At 37.2% G+C, this 19,251-nt stretch overlaps 1 protein-coding gene and 1 non-coding gene across 9 annotated transcripts in view; one reads left to right on the forward strand and one right to left on the reverse strand.

The window, feature by feature from the left end:
* LOC124795281 (glycerol kinase-like) overlaps positions 1-19,251 on the reverse strand; it is a 179,157-nt gene that overhangs the window by 32,333 nt on the left and 127,573 nt on the right. For all 8 annotated transcript variants that reach the window (XM_047259232.1, XM_047259229.1, XM_047259230.1 and 5 more), the window contains exon 8: positions 9,661-9,917. In XM_047259232.1, the coding sequence (XP_047115188.1) occupies positions 9,661-9,917 (257 nt within the window). The remainder of the gene's footprint in view (positions 1-9,660; positions 9,918-19,251) is intronic.
* Trnas-cga lies at positions 212-286 on the forward strand. Its single transcript has one exon. It is a non-coding gene; the product is annotated as a tRNA-Ser (tRNA).

The raw sequence follows: 19,251 nt of genomic DNA on the forward strand, positions 1-19,251 counted from the left end.
TGGCTTATAAGCATGACTCTACTTCACATGAATCATAAAATAGGTCTTGCCTCTAATAAGGCTGGATTACGAGTTCACAAGATTACTTTTTCAACTGTTCTTCTTTCACATAACTTTAGTCATGGACACAATAGGCACAGATCTGCATATAGATTGCATGGTTCTTCTATACACACTCACTAACACATCTATGGATCTGGGTCATGAGTCGTGCTTGGGTGGCTCAGTTGGTAGAGCACTTGCCCCCGAAAGGCAAAGGTCCCGAGTTCGAGTCTCGGTCCGGTACACAGTTTTAATCTGCTAGTAAGTTTAATATCAGTGCACATTCCACTGCAGAGTGAAAATTTCACTCTGGAAACATCCCCTAGGCTGTGGCTAAGACATGTCTCTGCAATATCCTTTCTTCCAAGAGTGCTAGTTCTGCAACGTATGCAGGAGAGCTTCTGTGAAGTCTGGAAGGTAGGAGATGAGGTACTGGCGGAATTAAAGCTGTGATGACGGGTCATGAGTCATGCGTGGGTAGCTCAGTTGGTAGAGCACTTGCCCACGAAAGGCAAAGTTCCTGACTTCAAGTCTTGGTCCAGCGCACAGTTTTAATCTGACAGGAAGTTTCATTTATGTTTTGTCTGACAGGTACTTGTCGATGCCGTTTGACCGCCGCATCTACTTTCTTCTCGTGAATGACTTTAAACCTGCATACACAAACATGGGACACGCAGTGGGTAGGATTCTACCATCCCACGCTCCTATTTAGAATATCGTGTGTTTGAGATGGTAGAAGGCTGAGTGGTTCTACAATTTATACAGAAATTCTCGAATCACTTCATATACCCCCCCCCCCCCCCCCCCCTTTGATTGAACACACAATATCTTATACATAATCTTTATGCAACTAATATCACACATAATAACATTTTATATTTCAGCAGTATACATATAGTTCCTTTCAATAATCGTGAACAATCTTTCGCTTACTGTTTTGCTATTCATTCTTATTTTACTTTGACATTAAGACATGAGCATTCACTCGAGGTTTTAGTCAGCTTTACTAATATTTAAATATTTAGGAATTGAGAGGACTTTTCTTTTTCTTTATTGATTGAAAACTTCAGGTGTTTATGACACATGAGTAATCTATTTTCTATTCTTAACTTTTTGTACTATCTTTTTCCTAGTATGTACTATTTTCATTAGTTGTAGCTTGGAGGTACTCTGGGCAAAATAAAAGTATTCTTTTGGGCACTCATTTATTTACATGAAACTTAATATTGCTAGTCTTCCATAGATTCACCCTTTCCAAAATAATTCTTATAAAATTTGTGACTTTTGTCACGATACTGTCCCCTTTTCCTAGGATCAGTACCTATAGCTTGCTTGTGGGTTGACCTTATGAGAGCACTTCCTCTTTCCATTCTGGTAGGTACGCCCCTTGTAAAACATCCATATATTTTAGGCCACAGATTATCCTATGTCCATGTAGGTATGCCTGATCTTTATACTTAGTGAATGCTGGGTACGCCCCCCTTATCCTTTCTGAGTAGGCCTCACGATTCATTACCCTAGTATACATTTCTGTGTGTAACATAATTAAGTATTTTCTGTTGTTGTTGATGTTGTTGTCTTCAGTCCTGAGACTGGTTTGATGCAGCTCCCCATGCTACTCTATCCTGTGCAAGCTTCATCTCCCAGTACTTACTGCAACCTACATCCTTCTAAATCCGCTTAGTGTATTCATCTCTTGGGCTCCCTCTACGATTTTTACCCTCCACGCTGCCCTCCAATGCTAAATTTGTGATCCATTGATGCCTCAGAACATGTCCTACCAACTGGTCCCTTCTTCTTGTCAAGTTGTGCCACAAACTCCTCTTCTCCCCGATTCTGTTCAATACCTCCTCATTAGTTATGTGATCTACCCATCTGATCTTCAGTATTCTTCTGTAGCACCACATTTCGAAAGCTTCTATTCAGTTCTTGTCCAAACTATTTGTCGTCCATGTTTCACTTCCATACATGGCTATACTCCATACAAATACTTCAGAAACGGCTTCCTGACACTTAAATCTATACTCGATGTTAACAAATTTCTCTTCTTCAGAAATGCTTTCCTTGCCATTACCAGTCTGCATTTTATATCCTCTCTACTTCGACCATCATCAGTTATTTTGCTCCCCAAATAGCAAAACTCCTTTCCTACTTTAAGTGTCTCATTTCCTAATCTAATTCCCTCAGCATCACCCGACTTAATTCGACAACATTCCATTATCCTCGTTTTGCTTTTGTTGATGTTCATCTTATATCCTCCTTTCAAGGCACTGTCCATTCCGTTCAACTGCTCTTCCAAGTCCTTTGCTGCCTCTGACAGAATTACAATGTCATCGGCGAACCTCAGAGTTTTTATTTCTTCTCCATGGACTTTAATACCTACTCCAAATTTTTCTTTTGTTTCCTTTACTGCTTCTCAATATGCAGATTGAATAACATTGGGGACAGGCCACAACCCTGTCTCACTCTCTTCCCAACCGCTGCTTCCCCTTCATGCCCCTCGACTCTTATAACTGCCATCTGGTTTCTGTACAAATTGTAAATAGCCTTTCGCTCCCTGTATTTTACCCCTGCCATCTTTAGAATTTGAAAGAGAGTATTCCAGTCATCATTGTCGAAAGCTTTGGCTAAGTCTACAAATGCGAGAAACGTAGGTTTGCCTTTCCTTAATCTATTTTCTGAGATAAGTCGTAGGGTCAGTATTGCCTCATGTGTTCCAACATTTCTGCGGAATCCAAACTGATCTTTGCCAAGGTTGGCTTCTACCAGTTTTTCCATTCGTCTGTAAAGAATTAGCGTTAGTATTTTGCAGCTGTGACTTATTAAATTGAGAGTTCGGTAATTTTCACATCTGTCAACACCTGCTTTCTTTGGGATTGGAATTATTATATTCTTCTTGAAGTCTGAGGGTATTTCATCTGTCTCATACATTTTGCTCACCAGATGGTAGAGTTTTGTCAGGACTGGCTCTCCCAAGGCTGTCAGTAGTTCTAATGGAATGTTGTCTACTCTTGGGGCCTTGTTTCGACTCATGTCTTTCAGTGTTCTGTCAAACTCTTCACGCAGTATCATATCTCCCATTTCATCTTTATCTACCTCTTCTTCCATTTCCATAATATTGTCCTCAAGTACATCGCCCTTGTATAGACCCTCTATATACTCCTTCCACCTTTCTGCTTTCCCTTCTTTGCTTAGAACGGGGTTTCCATCTGAGCTCTTGATATTCATACAAGTGGTTCTCTTTTCTCCAAAGGTCTCTTTAATTTTCCTGTAGGCAGTATCTATCTTACCCCTAGTGAGATAAGCCTCTACATCCTTACATCTGTCCTCTAGCCATCCCTGCTTAGCCATTTTGCACTTCCTGTCGATCTCATTTTTGAGACGTTTGTATTCCCTTTTGCCTGCTTCATTTACTGCATTTTTATATTTTCTCCTTTCATCAATTAAATTCAATATTTCTTCTGTTACCCAAGGATTTCTACTAGCCCTCGTCTTTTTACCTACTTGATACTCTGCTGCCTTCACTACTTCATCCCTCAGAGTGTCCCATTCTTCTTCTACCATATTTCTTTCCCCCATTCCTGTCAATTGTTCCCTTATACTCTCCCTGAAAATCTGTACAACCTCTGGTGTAGTCAGTTTATCCAGGTCCCATCTTAAATTCTCACCTTTTTTCAATTTCTTCAGGTTTAATCTACAGTTCATAACCAATAGATTGTGGTCAGAGTCCACATCTGCCCCTGGAAATGTCTTACAATTTAAAACCTGGTTCCTAAATCTCTGTCTTACCATTATATAATCTATCTGATACCTTCTAGTATCTCCAGGACTCTTCCATGTATACAACCTTCTTTTATGATTCTTGAACCAAGTGTTAGCTATGATTAAGTTATGCTCTGTGCAAAATTCTACCAGACAGCTTCCTCTTTCATTTCTCTCCCCCAATCCATATTCACCCACTATGTTTCCTTCTCTCCCTTTTCCTACTCTCGAATTCCAGTCACCCATGACTATTAAATTTTCATCTCCCTTCACTACCTGAATAATTTCTTTTATCTCATCATACATTTCATCAATTTCTTCATCATCTGCAGAGCTAGTTGGCATATAAACTTGTACTACTGTAGTAGGAATGGGCTTCGAGTCTATCTTGGCCACAATAATGTGTTCACTATGCTGTTGGTAGTAACTTACCCTCACTCCTATTTTTTTTATTCATTATTAAACCTACACCTGCATTACCCCCAATTGATTTTATATTTATAACCCTGTATTCACCTGACCAAAAGTCTTGTTCCTCCTGCCACCAAACTTCACTAATTCCTCGCTATATCTAACTTTAACCTATCCATTTACCTTTTTAAATTTTCTAACCTACCTGCCCGATTAAGGGATCTGACATTCCATGCTCCGATCCGTAGAATGCCAGTTTTCTTTCTCCTGATAACGACGTCCTCTTGAGTAGTCCCCGCCCGGAGATCCGAATGGGGGACTATTTTACCTCTGGAATATTTTACCCAAGAGGACGCCATCATCGTTTAACCATACAGTAAAGCTGCATGCCCTCGGGAAAAATTACGGCTGTAGTTTCCCCTTGCTTTCAGCCGTTTGCAGTACCAGCACAGGAAGGCCGTTTTGGTTAGTGTGGTAAAGATATAAATCTAAAGATATAAATCTAAAGATATAAATCTATCTTAAGCTTCACATTTATTCTTTAATACATCATTTTCTCCCTAGAGCCCTCCTCTACTTATCAACTTCTATACTTTCAAAAGATGTTATGTCAACATATATCATTCAATTTATTAGAGTATTTATTATACTGACATTTCTTATTGATCAGCATGATTAATGTTCTCTCCTGCTTTCATTTTCTCTCTTTGCTCATGCCTCTTTCTTAGTTTATATACACCTTTTCTCATGTATATCCGATGTAGAACCATCATAGCTTCCTATATATGTGTACATATTTCTAGATGTACCCACATTTTCTCCTACAACACTTGGCAGTTCTCACATCGTGACAGGCTCTCTAGTCTGTAACTGTATGTTTGTGTCTAAGTGTATACTTGTGTATATGTCGATGTGTGTTTGTGTAGTCTGATTCTTCAGCCTTCGTATCTAAAGATAAGATGTAGGTTATGAGAAACCATGGAAGTAAGGAAGGACTTCAGTGATAGAAGTTTATGAATATGGAAAGAGGAAAAAAATAGACAGGTCCTCAAATGAGAAGTAAGAAAGGAAAAAATAGATGTGGATGCTAGGATCAAAGAAGAGAAAGAAGACAGCCCCAAAGACACGAAACCCTTCCCACCCCCCTTCCCCAGGATCCCTACCTCTCAGATACTTGAGTGAGACGCCGGAGGAGGTTTGGTGTTAAATCATCTCCTACAGAACGGACTTGTCCCACCTTCACCCTTCGAGGTCCCCGAAGGAAATCCTAGCAACCCTATGTAAATGGCAAATGATGAAGAATCAGGCACACTTGTTTGTGAGGGTTGTTTGAAAGGTGTGCACTGTGTTTTGTGTTAGTCATGATTTAACTGTTCATGTAAATCATGCTCTTATCTACAATACCCACCCCTTTCAAAATTTATACAAACTCTCCCATCTATATCACATCTCATAAGGGATATAAAATACTCTATACAAAGTAGATAATCTATAAACTATGGTATCGCAGTTGTTTAACTTATCACATCTTATTACATTTTCCACAAATATAATACTCTATACAGTTTATTTTGTTTAGATATCACTTTATTTCTGTGATTCTCTTAAGTTGTTCTCTATTTTATAGTCATATCCAGTTTTCTAAGCAATAAGACTCCAGGATAGTTCTGGACTTTAAAGGATTGATGACTGAATAGTTTAAGATTTCAAAGGAATTCGGTGCAGGAAGACTATTTTGTAAGAAACACCAAAAACAACTCAGGATCCGATGGTTGTCACTCCACCTGTTAACTCAGAATGTTAACCTCCCTGGGGCATAGATGACACTGCCTGGGTCCCGTGGATCTGATATCAACTTTTCTTGGGCACTGGCAGACCAGTATTTCTCTTTAAATCTCCTTCGAAAGTCCTCCCAAGAGGAAAAATTCTCAATATTTACCAATCCCCATTCTGAGGCTTCCCCTGGAAGGTACTCCACAGCAAATTCAATTTTCTTAGAATCTTCCCAATTTTTGGTAATGCTTGGTTAAATCCTATTAAGAAATGGGTCAGATGTACATCTCTGTTTGGCTTAAATTTAGGGAATCCCACACTCATATCTAGAATATCGTGTGTTCGAGATGGTAGAAGGCTGAGTGGTTCTAGAATTTACACAGAAATTCTTGAATCACTAAAACTTCAAGTTAAAACTAAATATATTTCCATTTCTTTGAATTTAATTGTGCTCTAGAAACAATTCCATACCTATCTCTCTTAGGAAAAACATCTCCCGAACACGAAGCCAATTTTATAGCTTATTCACTATTATGAATCTGGACCTTTTACTCCTGTGCATTCAACAATGTAATAGAAAATTTAAAAATAAAATCTTCTTCTCCACATTTTAACCTTCTAAAATGTACACAAACATAATAATTTCTGAGGATTATTATACCCAAATCGAATAAAATTTCTGAAGAAACCAAAAGGCAGTGAGCTCGATTCACCTACATGATCTTCTCACACTTTGCTTCTAACTAGAGTGAGTAAGAGTCTTTGAGAGAAATGGGGTGTAGCCTCCATTTCCAGAAAGTCTACTCCATGAGCAGAGCTAATTCAGATTTTCAAAAAATATATGACAGTTAGGACAGTGGAAATGGTTTCCATGTATGGCAAATGACATCAAACTGTTAGAACAGTGGTGCTGTTGCACACTGAAATGTACATGCCCTCATAAACTCCAAACATAACAGAGTGTGTTATAGTTGATCCTAACCCTACAGTAATTATTTATCCAAGTCATTAATACCATTAGCAGGGTCCATGTCCTAAGAACTAAGTATCATGTTGTGAAAAGAGAAATACTTTAATATAAAAATGATTAATATGCCAGAAAGGAAAGCTGAATTTTTCTCTTATATTGAAGAGCCATTTTTGCTAGTTAATCAATAAATTATTACCTAAATCTTGTATTACATATTGAAATTACTTAATCTGGCAAATGATTTAAAGTTTTTATATTTGTATTCACATTTGTTACTCAATTTTATGTGCTACCCACATGAACTGTACCTTGGTCACATGTTTGCTTACATTTAGTACAATAGGGCAATTGTTTGGGAGACTTCTTCTTTTGACCTTGAGACAGTGTTTTGTGGCACTGTTATCTTTTTACTATTTGCTCAAGTTCTGCATGCATTATATCACTCAAGAGCCCTTGAAAGGTTCTTTCCAGTTTCATAAAAAAAATTGGTTTCACAATTTGGCATTACTTGTGTACATTAGAAAATTTGCCTCATCATCTGCCATAATCTAGTGAAAATCACACCTCAATGTATTTACTCATTCTGAATACCTTTTGGGTGGTCTGTTTCAGATGCCTCACACTGTATACCGTATTTTACGGACTACAAGACGCACTTTTTTCTTTGAAAAACTGCCTCAAAAATTGAGGTGCATCTTATACTTGAAATTAATATAAAATGTCCAGTGTTTGGTTTAAAATTCCCACCATTCTTAAACATGACCATGTATTTGATGCCATTGGAAACCTATCTCTATCTGGCAACATTAGATTCAACTGGCAGCAGCAGTGGATCAATGCGATGCACATGAGTTGCGGGGATTCACAAACTTGCTAACACGGTCTCCCTCCCACCCCACCATCACAAAGCTAGAACATTGTCTAGCTTATGATGTGTCATTACAGTCAACGGTGCCAGTGAACTTGGATTAAAAGTGATTTGCATTATCGGTAATAGTACAATATTTTTGTTAGTAGCTAGTTTCAAAATGGAAAGGAATAAAAGGTGTTCATATGATGCAGACTATAAATTGAAAGTAATAGCATATGCAGAGGAATTAGAAACAGAGCAGCAGAGTATAATTTTGGCCTCCACCAACATAAAAACCATTCATGATTGGCGGGCTACTAAAGAAGAACTGAAAAAATGAGCAAGTCTAAATGTGCAAACAGAGGACTGATTGCAGAATGGCCAAAACTAGTAGATGATGTATTGAAATGGATTCACAGGCACTGTCAAAATGGCATTGGAATTAATACAAAAATCCAAACACATGCTTGTAAGCTAGTGCTGCAGTGGAGTTATAAGGGGGGAGTTGGTTGGTTCTACAGTTTATGAAGCATCATGGACTTGGCATGAAAACCAAAACCAAAATATCTCAGAAAATACCACAAGAGAATAAAGAGAAAATATTATCTTTCCATTTCTTTCATATTCCACATTGACAGAAAACCAGTTGTGGAACCAAGCCAACTAGTGAACATGGACAAAACTCCTCAGATTTGATGTGCTGAGTAACAGAGCTGTTGCCATGAGAGGTGCTAAAACTGTAACTATAAAAACAAGTGGACATGCAAAAATGCACTAAGCTGTTGTCCTTTCATGTTGTGCTGACAGTATTAAACTCAATCCAATGATCATTTTTAAGCACAAAACAATACCAAAACCTCCTGAAATACTGCCAGGTGTTGTTCACGTACATGAAAATGGTGGGATGAAATTACAGATTTAATGGAGTGTGGGAGAGAAAGAAAGATGCTTTATTGAAGATGAGTTCACTTCTTGTGCTGTATCAGTTTAGTAGTCATTTGAAAAATTCTGTGAAAGACAAATTGAGGCAGGGAAATACAGAGCTTGCTGCCATTTTGGGAGGACTTACTTCACAACTGCAGCCCCTTGATGTCTCGATAAATAAACCATTTAAAGTGTACATGAGAGAGGAACAGAACAAATAGATGATGGATGAAACCCAACAACGTGAATTAATGCTGAAGGGAGCTTTAAAACAACCTATAATCAAATAAGTGAGTTAGTGGATAAAACAGTCATGGCCTAAGAATGAAAGAAGACATTATTGTTAAATTTTTGAAGAAGTGTGGTATAAGTAATGCTCCTGATCGCAGTGAAGACCATCTTATATATGAAGAGGACAATGATGATGATGAAGAGGAAGAAGAAGAAGAAGAAGAAGAAGAAATTCAGATGACAATTTTCATGGGTTTAAAAGTCAGTTCAGTTTTATAAACTAAGATTTTTTTTAGTCTGGCTTTGCAATCTAATAATGAAAATGGTAAAAACATTAGAAAAATGCTTGAAAATTAATATGCATCTTATAGTCCATAGGAACTTGCAGTCTGTAAAATACAGTATACATCTGGAGACACTCACCAATCGCTATATTCATTTTATTCTTTTTTGATTCCAGATAGGAACCATCTGTTCTATGACTTTAGCACTCATAATAACATTTACAGCACTTTTTTCTGTGCTTCAGTTTATTTATTTCCTTCAAATGGACAGTTATGAACTCTGCACTTAAAGGAATTTCAGCCTCATGTTTGGTCTCTTTTTCTGGTCCAGTGCTATATGTATATACGATACATTTCAGAAACTTATAGGAACACATAATAATGCAATAAACAGTAACAATAAAGGTTTTTACCCTCTCGCATCCTTCTGCCAATGTGGAGCATAGAGCCCTGAGAAGGCAGGAACAAAATAGACATCATTGGTGTCTTTCACAGTACTAGCAAGACTTTCAGTCTCTGACACGTCATGCAAGAGACAGACATTGTCACGCAACCAACTCAATGCAGCTCCTGCTACAGCAACGGACCCCTCCAGGGCATATACTGGTGCACGTGAACTGCCCATCTGGTATGCCACAGTTGTCACAAGGCCATGAGTTGACTCGACCAGCTCAAAAAGAGCAAAATTTTATTGTATTAATTCATTGTTACACAGCTGAATTAGTCTGTAATAAATGAGAAACAGAATGTGGATCTGTATAAAAGCACACTGAATAAAGATCAGAAAAAAATTATATGGGCTATGTGAAATATACCATGCAGGACTATGATCCAATACTAGCCATTATTCTATATTTTAATGAAATATTTACACTTGGAGATATAAATTCTAGTTAACACTAACATTCACACTGAACATAAATTCTAATTTTCTAGTAAACTGAAAGATCATAATGTTTATGCTTTGTTTAAAGTATTAGGTAAAAGTGGTAGACGTGTAAAATGACAGGAAAAACAGCATTTTTTACATGTAAGGCATTGTAATAATAAATTAATTAGAATGCAATTATTACATTTATCCATGTGAGCAGATCAGCACTAATTGTAGTTGGTTGTTAGTATACTTTACAGAAATAATCTGCAGAGGGCACTTCTACCAATTAATTTTTACTAATTCTGCACTTCTGAGTGCTGTTCTGTAAGATGGGTTTTATGGTAGACAATAAGTGAAAGACTGAACAAATAATAAATTATGAGACACAACTGTTGGCTATTTCTTACCATCAGGAGACAAAACTTTCAGCACTAACAGAGACATATAAAATTAAAAGTTACACACTGCCTAACTTTCAGAACTAATGGTGCTTTCCTTATTGAGGAAAGAGGGGTAGGTTGGAGAGCATTACAGATGATGGGCTGGTCATTCAGACACCAGGACAAGAGTGAATCACCTATAGCGTGGACAAGAATAGACAAAGAAGGCATCAGATAAAGTATGTCAGAGATAGTATGTTGGCAAATAGTTTGACAAATTCAGTCTAGGAATGATAAGAACAGAGTGAGAAGTAAAGACAGATTAGGGGAAGAGAAATAAATACAGCAGGAAGGGAAAAATGAGAAAAAGGGGGGAGGGGCGGGGTGAACATAAAAAATAACAACAACACAGAAAATAAATGAATCATAATAAATAAAAAAGTATAATGGAGAAAGAGAGACACAATCGTATTTATAGTGATTAAATCTTGGAGGGCATTAGGACAAAAGGATGTGTTACAGGACTAGTTCCCATATCCAGAGTTCAGAGTAACCAGTGTTAGGTGAGAGGATACAAATAGCCCATGAGGTGTAGAAAGCACTCGTGTCTCTTGATCATGCTGTAGAACAGTTTTTCTATGCACATTCATGTGTTCTGCCAGTCTGGTAATGGTCATACCTACACACAGCACTGTGGACATAAGTTAGCTGATTAACAATGAGTGATTTTGCAGGTTACTCTACCTCTGATATTGTTTGATTTACCAGTGGTGGACAGGAGTAGGTTGTAATGGATGGGTGCACCCAGCTGGTTCCACAGTGGAACATTGCATATGTAGGGATCTTGGAATAGAAATAATGGTTTGGGGAAGTCATTAAGTTTAAATAGGATGTTACAGATTAGGAAGAGACAGACAGTGACGGTGGGTGACAGCCTCTCTGATTTGTTTGTGCACCTGGGTCTCAAAAGTGAAGTAGTTAGGTGCCAATAAACAATGTTTTAGGGAGACAACACAGAATAATCTTGCATTAAATAAGTTCAGCATTGCATGTTTCAATGATAAAGTAAAACAGGCAAATGAATGAACAAGATAATCTACTAGTTACAGAGACATTTATTCTGAATTTTAAAAATTTCTCACAACACACACAAAACAAAACATAAAGAACCATGACAAGATTACAAATGAACATTTTGCACACGTCATACCAAATAAGGACTTAGGGCAGTACTAAGAAGTGACTTGAAATGATCATGTAAACTCAGTATTATGGGAGACAAATGGAAGACAGATTTATTGGAAGGATTCCAGAAAAGTGCACTGAATATGGTACAGAAATTGCATACAAGACTAGTGTGATCAGTTCTAGAACACTATTCTAGCATTTGGAGTCCTTATCAAATAGCTGTACAACAGATACTGAAAGAATTCAGAGATGAACTGCTAGGATCATAACAGGACAATATGATTTACATGAAAGTGTAACAGAACACACAGGAAAATTAAACGGGAACCCTTGGAAGAAAGATGACATAATCCTTATGAAGCCCCATTGAATAAATTTAGCGAATCTACAGGGTGATTATAATTAAAGTTAAACTTTCAAACAGCTGTAGAAATAACACCACTGGTCAGAATTACGTCAAACTGCAATGACATATTATCAGAGAAGGTGAAAAATGTATGGCAGAAGAAAAATAAATAGTAACAAAACGCAGCAATGGTTGGCGGTGTAAGCATCATAATTTAATAGTGGTCGACTACAAATGAATCATACAACAATACCTCAGGTGTATGTTTGACATTAAACAAACTGTACTACTCAATGTGCATGGGTGTACAGGTGTGATACTGTTAGTTACGTAAGCCCATCCACCATGGCAAGGTCATATCGCATTGTATGGGAAAATTCTATTTTTAATCTTCCTGAGGCCAAAGACCATGTAAAAAGCATCAATCACAGAGGTTTTTAATGGTCCTGAGGCCGAAAACCACGTAAAAAGCATAAATAACAGAGGTTTTTAATTGTCCTGAGGCCAAAAAACGCATAAAGAGCATCAATCACATTGGTTTTCTACTGTCCTGAGGCCAAAAACTGCATAAAAAGCATCAACCAAAACAAATTGGATTATTAATTTCTGTGTGACTGGCACAAAACATGTTCAATATGCTTTCCACCATTTTGTGGAACAACTGAAATCAAGAAACAGCATGTTCCACAACTGATAGAAGTGTTTCTGGGGTCACATTCAGAATGTGTTGCGCAGTGCATGCCTTCACTGCAGCTAAGTCTGCAATTGGAACACTGAACACATGTTTCAGATAGACCCACAACCAGAAGACACATGGATTAAGATCAGGTGATTGGGACAGCCAGGCTGTAGGGAAATGGGGCTGATAATTCTTGCATTCCTGAAATCGTGCTTCAGTAGCTGCTTAACTATATTTGCAATGTGTGGAGGTGCGCCATCTTGCATAAAAATGATCCCATCCACACATCCATGCTGTTGGAGAGCTGGAATGACATGGTTGCACAAAAGACACTCATAGTGCATACCAGTGATGGTACACGTAATAAGACCGGAAGCACCAGTCTCTTCAAAAAAATATGTCCCTATGATAAATGATGCCCTAAACCCACACCACACAGTGACCTTATCAGGATGAAGGGGTACTGGTTGATTTGCATGTGGATTTTCTGTTGCCCAAATTTGACAATTCTGTGTACTGACATATCCTGTCAGATGGAAGTGGGCTTCATCTGTCCACAAAATCTTCCACGGCCAATCATTGTCCACTTCCATGCGAGCAAGAAATTCTAAAGCAAATGTCTCTCTTGGTGGCAGGTCAACAGGTAGCAACTCGTGCGCATGGGTAATTTTGAATGGATAGCAAAGAAAGATGTTTCAGATGATTTTATGCATTGTGCTCATGGGTATGTCCAATGTTTGGGCAATTCTCCATGCACTACACATTTGCACACCACCAATCGTCTCCTCCTGCACTGCTGTGGCCACTGCTTCCTCTGATGTTGAATTAATTTGTTTCCTCCCTCTACCAGGTTGCACACCAAAAGGAACCCGTCTTTTTGAATTTCCGAATTATTTTCTTCACACCCACGGCAGGCATTGGACCAATGCCTTTTTTCAAACCCTGCAGTGTCTGGAACTTCTGCAGAGTGATGTGTGCCCAGTCATCATTCTTGTAATACAGCTTTACAAGCAGAGCGCGATCCTGCTTTGAGACAGCCATGGTGAACATCGCAGACGCAAAAGGAGGAAAAGCCGTGTACCCGACATGTTTATACCAATTTCAGTGGGTCATGCGCATGACAGGTGTTTTCATTTATGTATTCTGACACATATATTGATCAATTTTCACACTTTTTTTTTTCCTTCTGCCATACGTTTTCCCCCTTCTCCGATAATATTCCATTGCAATTTGATGTCATCCTGACCAGTTACCATTTTTCACCAAAATATTCCGGGATTTAAGAATACAGTAGATGATCTCCTGATTTGTTTAGATGACATTGAATCTGATAATGTAATAGATATACTATGCCTGTCTGAGCATCACATTGTGTCTGATATGGAGAAGGTAAATATCAGTGGTTATAAACTAGCTGCACATATGAGTAGAGAGAATAAGATGAGAGGAGGAGTTGCCATGTATGTCAAAAGTTATCACTGTGTAAAAAGTTTATATACAAAAAATGTTTTGTCTAGAGCAACATATAGAAGCATGTGCCTGTCAACTTAAACTGAAGGAGGGCTCTTTTATAATTGTAACAGTATATAGGTCCCCTTCAGGAAACTTTCATTTATTCCTGGAAAACTTGGATGCCTTGTTGTGCTATCTGTCAGATAGGGGAAAGGAAATTATTATTTGTGGGGACTTCAATGTTGATTCACTGAAAGAGGGTAATAGGAAGAATGGCCTGGAAATCTTGGGCGGTTCTTTCAATTTGACACCTGTCATTAATTTTCCTCCTTGGGTAGTAAAGGACAGCAGCACTTTGATAGATGACACTTTTATAGACCAAATTAAGTTTAAAAACATAAATTCTTGTCCTGTTGAGAATGGCCTTTCTGATCATGGTGCTCAGATAGTTACAGTATATGACATAGCTCCATTCAGTAATTCAAAGCTACCCTCCAAAGTTGTGCATTCAATTAATGACTCAACAAATAGAAATTTCAGAGAAAATCTTCAGCAGTTAGAATGGGATGAGATGTACAAAGAACTTGATGCTATGCTACTTTAAAATATAACTTATTTCATGATACAGTTGTAAGAGAATTTGAAAACTGTTTCCCCAAGAAAGTAGTTAACTCTAATTATAAGAAACCATGCAAAAAACCTTGGCTTACTAAAGGAATAAAAATATCTTGTAACCACGAAAGGGAACTGTATCTAACAACAGGAAAGAGTAGTGACCCATAAACAGCCAAATATTATAAAAATACTGTGGTACATTAAGAAAGGTTATTAAAAAGTCCAGAAGCATGTGCATCATGTCTGAGATTAATACCTCTGATAACAAAATCAAAACAATTTGGAATATTATTACAAGGGAGGCAGGTCAACCAAGAGTACACGATGACGGCATTACCATCAAAGTGAATGGAAGCTTGACAAACAACAAGCCGGAAGTCGAAAACATTTTGAATAATCATTTTTGAAATGTTGTTGAGAAAATATGATCTAAATGTTCATTAGAAGAAGCAAGGCAGTTAATGGAAGAGGCCTTACCCATACCATTTGATACAATTGAAATTCCACCCACCTCTCCTTCTGAAATTAGGAAGATAATAAACTCTCTCAAGAATAAAAGCTCACATGGAATTGATGGCATTTCCAGCAGGATAATAAAAGCTTGTTCCCAAGAAATAAGTGGGATTCTTAGCCACATATGTAATAGCTCTCTGAAGCAGGGTATTTTCTCAGATAGACTGAAGTATGCCATTGTTAAACCACTGCATAAAAAAGGGGATATATTTGATGTCAACAACCACCGCCCAATCTCTCTTCTGACTGCATTATCCAAAATTCTTGAAAAAGTAATGTATTGTAGAGTAGCTTCACACCTTTGTAAAAATTAAGTTTTAACAAAATGTCAGTTTGGTTTCCAGAAAGGTTTTTCAATGGAAAATGCTATATATACTTTCACTAATGAAATATTAAATGCTCTGAGTAACCAGAAGTGATCTTTCAAAGGCTTTTGATTGTGTAAATCATGGATTACTTCTAGATAAGCTCAATACTTCTAGATAAGCTCAAGTACTGTGGTATTAATGGGACAGTGCTCAAATGGTTTAAATCATACCTAACTGGAAGAGTGCAGAAAGTTGAAATAAGCAGTTCACATAATACGCAAAACATTGGCGATTTCTCAAACTGAGGAACAATTGAGAATGAGGTGCCGCAAGGTTCGGTCTTGGGTCCTCTGCTGTTCTTAATATATATTAATGAATTGCCATTCTATATTCACGAAGATGCAAAGCTGGTACTTTTTGCCAATGATACAAGTATGGTTATCACACGCAACAGACAAGAATTAACTGGTGAAATTGTAAATGGTATTTTTCAGAAAATCATTAAGTGGTTCTCTGCAAATGGGCTCTCATTAAACTTTGACAAAACACTGTACATACAGTTCCACACAGTAAATGGAATGGCACCATTAATAAATATAGACTTCGATCAGAAATTGGTAGCTAAGGTAGAATATTCAAAATTTCTAGGTGTATGCATTGATGAGGGGTTGCACTGGAAAAAACACACTGAAGATCTGAAACGTTTGAGTTCAGATACTTATGCTATTAGGGTCATTGCAAATTTTGGCGATATACATCTCAGTAAATTAGCTTACCACGCCTATTTTCATTCTCTGCTTTCGTACGGCAACATATTCTGGGGTAACTCATCATTGGGTAAAAGAGTGTTCATTGCATGAAAGTGTGTAATCAGAATAATTGCTGGAGCTCATCCAAGATCATCCTGCAGACACTTATTTAAAGAGGTAGAGATCTTCACTGTAGCCTCACAATATATATATTCACTTATGAAATTTGTTATTAACAATCTGAACGAATTCAAAAGTAATAGCAGTGTACATGGCTACAACACTAGGAGAAAGGATGATCTTCACTACTCAAGGTTAAATCTAACTTTGGCTCAGAAGGGGGTAAATTATGCTGCCACAAAAGTCTTTGGTCACTTACCTAATAGCATCAAAAGTCTGATAGATAGCCATATAGCTTTTAAAGAATTTTTTAATGGCAACTCCTAATCATTAGATGAATTTTTGATATAGTAAGTGGGTAATCCCCCCCCCCCAAAAAAAAAAAAAAATTAAGTGTCATGTAATATTTTGTGAAATGTAATATCTTGTACAGACTCCTTTTATTAACCTGACACATTTCACATCATTACGTAGTGTCGTATTCAGGATCTATGGAACAAGTACTAATCTAATCTAATCTGTTATAACTTTAATTATAGTCATCCTATATATCAGAAAAAGATAGTATGACTTTTCTGCTTCCACCATCACATCTCTCATTTAGGAATCATGATAATGTGATAATTGATATATATGCCTATAGAGGCACGTACACAACTGGAATAGGAAAGAAAATTGCTAATTATTGGTACTAGGTATCCTCCAACATGCACTGCAGAGTGGCTAGTGGGGTATATTTATTTAGATATGTAAGTCACATGTGAGCTTGTTGAACAGAGAACAGAGTACAGAGAACAGAATACCACTCAACCCAAGACCACAGAAATTATTTTGTCATCTTGAATATTATTGGGTAAAGTACAATTCAACAAACAGATTTTTACTATCATGAAAATAGATCAAATATAAACAAGCATTTCGTTATTTTTTTTTATTAAGCAAAATTTAATTACCTGTAATTTTTCTACCGACCCATCCAACTTATTGATACAGTTTTTCCATTGGTTACAAAATTTGTAATGCCATTTTCAAAACAATTATGAGCATGTGACTGAAACCAGTAGTGAAGTAACTGTTGCACCTTTGTGTTGGCCATGAAGCACACTCTACCAGGAACTTACTTGAGTGACCTAAACATATGGAAATCACATGGTGACAAATCAGTGGCTGCAGTCTAGATGTTCAAGGGTGGTACAATTGGATATTGGTCAAAAAATATTGAGATTGTCATGGTGTGAGTTGTAGCATTGCATTGAAGCACCAACACATCTGAATCAGATGCTGTGGCTTTTCCAGCTCAAACTTGGCATGGAAAACTGCATCAGGGGTCAGAATAAATGAGCCAGCATTCTTGCAAGAAAGTTATGAACAGAACAATTTTGCCTGTAGACAACTAAACTACCATCAATGTCCTATCACTGCTCTGCTTCCCCACCATCCTATACTGGCCTTCTTCAATTCGGTGGTACAATAATAGACCAAGTCTCTTGATATGTGACAGTTTTTATCAAAAAAGCATACATTGTGAAAAATGTGCAAGAAATAGTAACATGTGCAGCTCAAAATTCAGTAAATTAATGATTCTGCAATCATTCTGAATGATAAATACTGGATACTTCCATAACTGATTTCCATATCTGAGATATTTCAGGCTCAGATAAATGTCACTTTTTACAAGTTCACAAATAACCTTCATGTTCTACAGTGGGATGCTAGGACAGTGATGGTACAAGTGATCCATATTTTCAACACTCTCTCATTTTTTCCCCACACTTCTTATGTGCTTCATATGTGGCCATGAAAACATTCTTCCCCCAAACTGTGGGCATAAATGGTGACAAAATGCATCACTTTTAATGTCCGTGTTTGTAAGAAAATGTATTAGGCCATGTTGCACAGTGTACAACTTTCTCTTGTTTACAGGTGCACCTGCTCTATGCAGGCAGAGCAAAGTATAACAGGATCAATGATCCCCTCCAGACAACTCTTCTGACATAACTATAGATGCTACAGGTCACACGCCCAGTAGGTACATAATTTAAATATGATCATTTACATGTGATTTTTCTCCTAGCAATCAATATCCGAAGTTTAATAAGTGCACAAAGTACTGAGTAAAGCAAAAATCGCAGGGGAAGACCAAGATTAGAACATATGCAACAAATAACTGAGTAAAGTATTCAAGTAAAGTACATAACCAGTTTTAAACAACTATTATTTCTAGGCCTGTCAGTTCTTTCCTACACATACAGACTTCACATTGTAACAGTTCCAAGAAGAACGAATGAATTAGTTGCTCTCTTATTTAAAAAAATGCTAAATCTCTAAGATTCCGTATCTTCCTCAATAAGTCTGGCTATACAATATGCATGTTCTTGTTTTCATTATTGCCAGCCTTCTGTGATCCAGTAGGGGGAGTTAAGAAGAAATACACTTTCATTTCTGATTATGAGAATAAAATCTGAAGATACATCAGAACTAATAATACTGTAGTTGTCTTTGCTCATTTAGCTGGGAAGTAATCTAACTCAATTGATATTTTACTAATATGCGTATACAGATTATTTGAGCTTTTATTGCTCTACAAGAAGATGCAAATGACAGGGGATTTTATTTCATACTTTCTTTATTTTTCTGGTATATTTCTCCTGAGTTATAAAGTAGAGTCATCCTATGATGTAACTCTGATTGTTCTGTAATTGGTTTGATAATATTGATTTTTCTTGTATCAACAGTTAAGCGTTTCAATAATATGAGAGTCCCACATTAGGAATGTTGGG

This window comes from Schistocerca piceifrons, chromosome 4, assembly GCF_021461385.2.
Source record: "Schistocerca piceifrons isolate TAMUIC-IGC-003096 chromosome 4, iqSchPice1.1, whole genome shotgun sequence".
Taxonomy (NCBI): domain Eukaryota; kingdom Metazoa; phylum Arthropoda; class Insecta; order Orthoptera; family Acrididae; genus Schistocerca; species Schistocerca piceifrons.